Here is a 6,870-nt window from a genome sequence, read left to right as displayed (position 1 = left end):
ACTGGAGAAGATGCTGCTCACTTATCTTTATTTGTGTATCCAAAATACCAAGTGACTTCATCGCTCTGAAAGCCCCCGTGACGGAGTCTCTGCGACTTGCCTCCACCTCTGGTCCCTCTGCGGCCCCGCGGGCCAGGGCCGTGCGGAGCTTCCCCAAGCGCCGGGGGCCTTGAGCTCCCCGCTGGAGCCGGGTAGGCTGAGGGCTCAGTCCCGCTCGTTCGCGGGTTTCCGCCGTGACCCGGGCTGCAGTGATGAGGGGCCCTGGAGGCAGCCCGCCGTGCCCCTGCCCCGGGCGGCCCCTGCCCCCGAGTCTCCGTCAGGCCGCGCCCAGTGCCTCAGCAGCCCCGGGCCGAGGCGGAGAGCGGGGGCCCGGCGGGGTTGGGGCTGCCCCCGGCAGGGAGAGCTGCCCCGGCCCCCGGTCCGTGAGGGGCCGGCCGCCATCTCGGGGCAGGCCGCGCCCCCCGCCGCACGGGGGCGGTGGGTCCCACTCCCTTCCCGCCCGTGCCCCCCGGGGCCGCCCGGGGGCGGGGCCGGCGGCCAGGCGCGGGCCCTGCCCCTCCCGCCTCCGCCGCCGCCGCACTGGCCGCGCAGCCGGAGGCAGCGGGCAGGGCTGGGAGCCGGGCTGCCGCCGTCGTGAGGAGGGAGCCCCTGCCGCGGCACGGGGCGGGGCCGGCACCGGGGCGTCCTCCATCCTTCTCTCCCTCCCTCCCGCCCGGCGCGCCGGCCGGCATCGCCGCGGCGGGCAGCGCGGCGGAGGGTGCTGCCAGCGCCGGCAGGGAGCGGTGGAGCCGCGCCGCGGAGCGCGCGAAGATGCTGTCCTACGGCGTGTTGGACGCCAACGTGGTGGACGTGGAGAAGCGGAGGAACCCCTCGAAGCACTACGTGAGTGGCGGCGGAGCCCCGCCGAGCCCCCGGTCGCTGCCCGCGGGGCCGGTGCACGTGTGCGGGCCGGGCCGGGCGCGGTGCGGTGTCCGGAGCGCGGAGCGTGCCCAGCCGGGCGAGAGGCGCAGCCCGGAATAGCCGCTGCCCGCCCGCCGCCGGGCAGCCCCGGCTGCCGGCATGCCCGCGCTCCCCGTGTGCCCCTGCGGGGACGCAGGTGAGGCGCCCGCCGGGCTCCGGGGACCCGCACGGGAAGGTAGCTCTCTGTGGCACTGCAGCTCTTGTCGCTCCGGCTGGCTGCCGGTTTATTGTTTTCATGTTATCATTTTGAAGTTTTCTTTCCATCTGAAGCTGGATCTTCCGCTCTTGCTCAGCAGGATCCAGCATATGATAGAATAGGTCTCTCGGCTTCTCAGTTTGTCTCTATCCTGGCCACGGCATTACCGAGGGGCCGGTGGGGAGCAGAGCAAGCCCCTGCTGCTTATAGGGTCAATGAGACTGAGGTACTGAACGCATCTTCTCTCTTGTTCTTCCATGAGTTGCATTAGGACCTTAGTTTGAGGGAGGGAGACAGTTTGCATGGTTATCAAGGCAGCCTTGTCACTTGGAGTCTCTTTCATATCGCTTTTGCCTTCACCCCTTCACACCTTCCTGCTAATGATATAGTATCAGAGGAGGATTTTTAACAACCTTCTCAAACTGTGGGTGTCGTGTGGAAGTGACCTTGCCTGCAGGAGTTTGTAATATACAGTGCAGTAGCTTTTGCACATCCACATAAGTAGAGAAGGCATCTTTTCTTTCTTCTCTGTCTACTTCTGGGTTTTAGTTGCTCCAAATCCTTTGTTTCTACCAAATACAGCCTGTATTTTAATACAGATAAGGTTGGATTTTGTTTGTAGAGAAGTTCAATCATTCAGCTTTGGTAAGGAAAAGCCTGAGGGGGTGTTACCTTTGGTGTGAAATCCACTCAGTATACCGTGTTTCCTGGCATTGCATGGCTGCCAGATTTATTCAGAGCTGGCCAGTGTTTGAATGGGTTGCCTGAAAGATAAGGCTAAAGATTGAATATGAAGATTGTCATTAGTATTTCATATCTCTGAGCTTTTTCCTCTAAGGCTTTAACCATAACCCAGTTTAAGGCTAGAGGGCACTATATTGCTGAGAGATGCTGATTTCTAGATGTAAAGCTGCAGCTGTCATCTACAGTGGAATTAAGCATCTTGTGCCCAATTCATAGGACTTGTAAGTTTTAGGTCTCGTGTCCTCTCTGATTGCCAGCTGGACCAGTGTGTTCAGTTCATTGCTCATTCACCACTTTCGGGGCAGGAAGGGCTCCTTTAGCTTTTGCAGGCTGCTGCTGTGAATTGTGTCTGACACTGCTGCAGGCTGTTATCTCACCTGAAAGGTGGCAGCAATTCAGCAGCAAAGTACATCCACCAGACAAAGATATACAAAAGAGCTGGTAACAATACCTTCCTAATCACCAAGAGAAATTTGTCATTGATTTATTACTTATTGGAAAATAACCAGGAAATCTGGATTTAAGTTCTGTGTTTACAGTTTGGAAAGAAAATGTTCTCCATGGTTTTCTGTAGAAACGCATCTATATTTCCTTCCTAGTTGTTGTCACTGCATTTTAATAACAGAAACCTGAACTCTTACAAGACGCTCTCTTTAATACCGCTAGTGGCAAATCTATTTCTTCCCTTCACTGTTCTCTCTACACTGTTTCTAATACTGTCTTCTGCACAACACTTCCACATCCCTTGGTGTCCTGTTCATGGCGAAAAAATCACAAACTAAATGGTTTGTTGCATGAGGAGTGTTGTGTCTGCTCTTAGCTCACTCTCTGGCAGTGCAGTATTCAGCACAGTAGGGTCTTGGTTCACAAACAAGCATCAGAGCGATTAAATGAAAAGTAATAGATTTCTATGTCATTGTGGCTGTCCTTCTTTTAGATGAATGAATTAGTCCAAAGGTCCAAAAGTCTTTGACTCTTCTTAGTTTCCTAGATTGCAGTTTGCTGCAGATGTAGGTGCTGCAGCCTTTCGTCTGGTTCTGGCTGGAGTAACTTGGTCAGATTGAACCCACGCTGTCAATATAATTGCCTAGGTCTGACCCATTAACCACTGTTAGCTGGGTTCTGTGCTCTTCTTTAACATGAAACAACTGTTTTTCCTATGAAATGAATGTAAATGTGATTTGGGATTTAGTTCTTTCCATAGAATGAATAGTTTTGAGAGTGCAAAGCTTGACGCTCTCTGCATTATGTGGCTCTGTAACGTAGAATCATAGAATGGTAGGGGTTGGAAGGGACCTCTAGAGATCATCTAGTCCAATCCCTCTGCCAAAGGATGTCCACGTAGATAAGGTCACACAGGAATGCATTCAGGTGGGTTTTGAAGACCCCTAGAGAAGGAGACTCCACAACCCTTCTGGGCAGCCTGTGCCAGGGCTCCCTCACCTCAACAGTGAAATAGTTTTTCCTTATGTTTACATGGAACTGTTTGTGTTCCAACTTCATCCCATTACCCCTTGTCCTGTTGCTAGATACAGTAGAAAAAAGTGATACCCCAACCTCTTGACACCCACAATTTATATACTTGTAAATATTAATGAGATCCTCCCTCAATCTCCTCTAGACTAAATAGCACCAGTTCCCACAGCCTTTCCTCGTAAGGAAAATGTTCCAGTCTCAACATCAAAAGACTTTTCTACTTCCAACATCTGTGAACACCTTCATGACGTTGCCTTAGGACCATGTGACATGTACCTCAGCACTAGATTAATCATGTGTTTCTCCTGTGGATGGTGACATAGGTATTGCAGGCATTTTCACATGACTCCATTTCCTTTTAATTCTGATCTTTCAGGGCCATGGTGGAACCTGGAGAGATGAAGGCAAGTCCTAGCATTGTGAGCATGTAGAAAGTGCCAAACATGACCAGTACATAAGCCCCTGCACCACTTGTCCTAGATGTCAGGAATCATTCCCTGGGACAGATGTGTCTCATGATGCAAGCATAGCTTTTGTGGCTGTGACTCAGGAGAGTGAAAGAAAGAAGGTGTCTTTGCATATTTGCTGCTATGATTTGTCTGTGTGACACTTCTGAAGAGATTGATACCTCCCTGGAAGATCTATGGGGCTCTACACATAGGAAAGAGATAAAAATCTTGAACCCAGCCAGCTTTCTTCCCCTCTTGGAAATCACTAATGGGGAAGGAATCTGCAGTGCCTCCCTCAGCATCCCTGTCAGCAGCCAGGTAGCACAGCATGTGAAAGGATAAACAGAAGGCTAGATCAATAACCACAAGCTTTGTGTGCATGCTACTGCTGCTCATACAGCTTTTCACTTTCCAAATGGTTTTTTCCTATTATTTCTTCTTTCTCTGTGGTCTTTTAAAAATTGATTTGTGCTTGATAATAATAAATGTTACATCTCTTTGCTTTCCCTCTTCTCTTTTCTTTTACTAAGAACAATGTCAGGAAGGTCAAGTCTGGGTTTGTTACAAAGACCCTTGGTGCAACAGGGGTCATACATTGACTGAGCAATGCTGTGGTGAAGCTAGGTGGGTTAGGACCTTGCAGTTAATGGTTGAAGGTGTTGATCATTCTGAAGAGGAAAAGATGGTAAAATCCAGATCTGTTTCCTGACCCTTGGCAAGTTTTAAACAGTATGAAAGTCTCTTCTCTCAGGTGTTGAAGTTTGATCTGTTTATTGTGTGACTTCTCTGGCTTTTAATCTGAATCTGTGATTGTCTGAATTAAACATGAAATGATCCCAAACCAGAAATGCATTCTCTGTTCAAAAAGACTTACTATTGGTGTTCACTTGCTTTAGCAAGGAATTTAATCAGGACATGCTTCTTTTCCCTCTCTCTGTTTCCAGGTTATCTTTATACAGATTGCTTACCCTTTACCCACATGTCTTGACTCCTTTAGAAGCCCTGCAGGGAGCCTCTGCCTACCAGGTGTGCTTGATCCTGTTCTCACGGAGGTGAGAGGGGGTTAGCAGCTTCACTTGTTCACAGCTTCACAGAACCTGGGTGATGGCAAACATTCATTAGAAGGGAAGTGAATGGGATCCCCTCCCTCCCTCCCTCATCATTTGCTGTTCCACAGAGGACTGAGTAGTTACTGATGTGCACTAATGTCTAACTCACTAGACATATGCTGGAGGTAATTTCTGTGATCTGTAAGTGAGCCTGTGTTATTTCAAGGGCAGGGCTGGATACACCAGTACAGATTTCATCTTTTAGCACTTCTGTTGCAGTTGAGCTTTGTGTGTTTTCCAGCTTTGCACAGCATGCAGGGAAGGTAAAATGACCTTGCCTTACAAGTGGCTTCCCTGTCTCTTTCCATTTAGAGTGAGGTGCATTACTGATCTTAGTCATCTGAGACTCCTGCATAGTGCCCCAGTTCCTCCCCAGGGTAATTATTTCTTAATGTCATCTCTGAATGTCTCCAGATCACTCTTGTAGGAATGTCTCTGCTGCGTGGATATGGTTGCTAACCTCCTCGGGGCACTGGTCTGGTTGAATTGTAGGAGATTGAGCCCTTCTGTGTTAGGTTTCAGCACTGCTCCCAGGAGAATGTGAGTGTGCTTGTCCTAAGTGACTTGTTGTAAAACATCAGCATGTTTTGAAGAAAAAGCTTGTACTGTAGGAGTCAAGCTCTGTTCCCCATGTCTTAGCTGCTCCTGCTTATTACTTAGGCTCAAGAGTAACTCAAATGCAACCAGGCATCTTCATGACTTTGTTTCTCTTTGTTGCAAACTGCTGGTTACACAAAGGCCAGCACTGACAAGGAAGATCTGGACACATCATGGGGTTTGAGGCAAGAATCTTTGTTCCTGTATTGGCCCCTCATTGCTTCTATGGGAGAAGGAGCTGGATTCTTCCTATTTGGATCATTACATGAGTTCTCCAGTGTGGCCCTGCCTGCAGGTCTAAGTTGAGGAGCTCCATGTGCCATTTGTGCTAGGAATACCAGCAGCTCATGCGTAAGAAAGGCTCATCCTGGTATTTTTTTGACCCTTTTGATTAGCAGAGCTGAAGACTGTGGGCCAGATTTCTTCCAGAGTGAATAGGATGTGGCATACCTGGAGCTCACATGGCTGGTGGCCTGTGAGTAGAACACAGAGAGAGACCTGGTATGCATCAGAAGGTGATGTTGGATGAGCAGATGGAGTACATATTGAGGACTTATGATCCATTTTCTGCTCTCTCCTTCCCCCATCAAGACACCCTGTGTGGCTTTCCTTCCAGGGACCACGACCCAACTTAACTCACTGGTCTGAATTATTGTTGCTGTTATCTTTGCCTTGGGTGCTGAGAAAGAGCCAGAAAATTAGCACTCTGCTCTGTGATTTCATTGTTCCTTGGAACTGAACTTCCATGTGTTGGCAAGGGTTATGTCAAAAGTGGCTTTGATCTCCTGTGTGCAGAGAAAGGGAGAGCTCAGAAGAAAGCAGATTAGAATAAACGTTCCCTCTCCCTTGCAGTGGCTTTCTCTGTACATAGACCTGTGTCTGGGGTAGACCTATGTCTTTAAGGATAATTTCTACCACTCTGCATGTTTTGGATGCAATCATGATTTGCAGACTACAACATTTTCATTGGTTTTTTAATGTCTGATGAAACATGCCAGGAAGAAGTCAGTATTTCTGAAGTATCTGGAAGCTATGGATAGGCAGTTCTCTGCAGGTAGGCTCAACTCTTTGCCCCTGCTCCCAAATGGCCAGAAGAGAAGGGCTAGCAGGAAAGTGAGATCAAACCTTGCTGGTCCAAAGCTGCCTGTACCCACTAGTGCTCAGAGGTTTTATCTCTTTCTTATCACTGCAAACAGTTCTTGATAGAAGTATTTCTTGTTGAAGTGTAATTCTTCACTAACAGCAGAGGTTTTGGTTTCTGTGTTCTGTTGGCTTTTTACTCCTCTGATATCCTTGGTTTATGAGGCCAACAAAACATACAGGTTTCTCCTATTCACCG

At 49.2% G+C, this 6,870-nt stretch overlaps 1 protein-coding gene across 4 annotated transcripts in view; it reads left to right on the top strand.

The window, feature by feature from the left end:
* Positions 1-810: 810 nt before the first annotated feature.
* SH3PXD2A (SH3 and PX domains 2A) overlaps positions 811-6,870 on the top strand; it is a 264,938-nt gene continuing 258,878 nt past the window's right edge. For all 4 annotated transcript variants that reach the window (XM_062000848.1, XM_062000847.1, XM_062000855.1 and 1 more), the window contains exon 1: positions 811-882. In XM_062000848.1, the coding sequence (XP_061856832.1) occupies positions 811-882 (72 nt within the window). The remainder of the gene's footprint in view (positions 883-6,870) is intronic.

The sequence above is a fragment of the Colius striatus genome, chromosome 8, assembly GCF_028858725.1.
Source record: "Colius striatus isolate bColStr4 chromosome 8, bColStr4.1.hap1, whole genome shotgun sequence".
Taxonomy (NCBI): Eukaryota; Metazoa; Chordata; class Aves; order Coliiformes; family Coliidae; genus Colius; species Colius striatus.
Note: the sequence above shows the minus strand (reverse complement) of the source record. Positions and strands in the feature narration are given on the sequence as shown.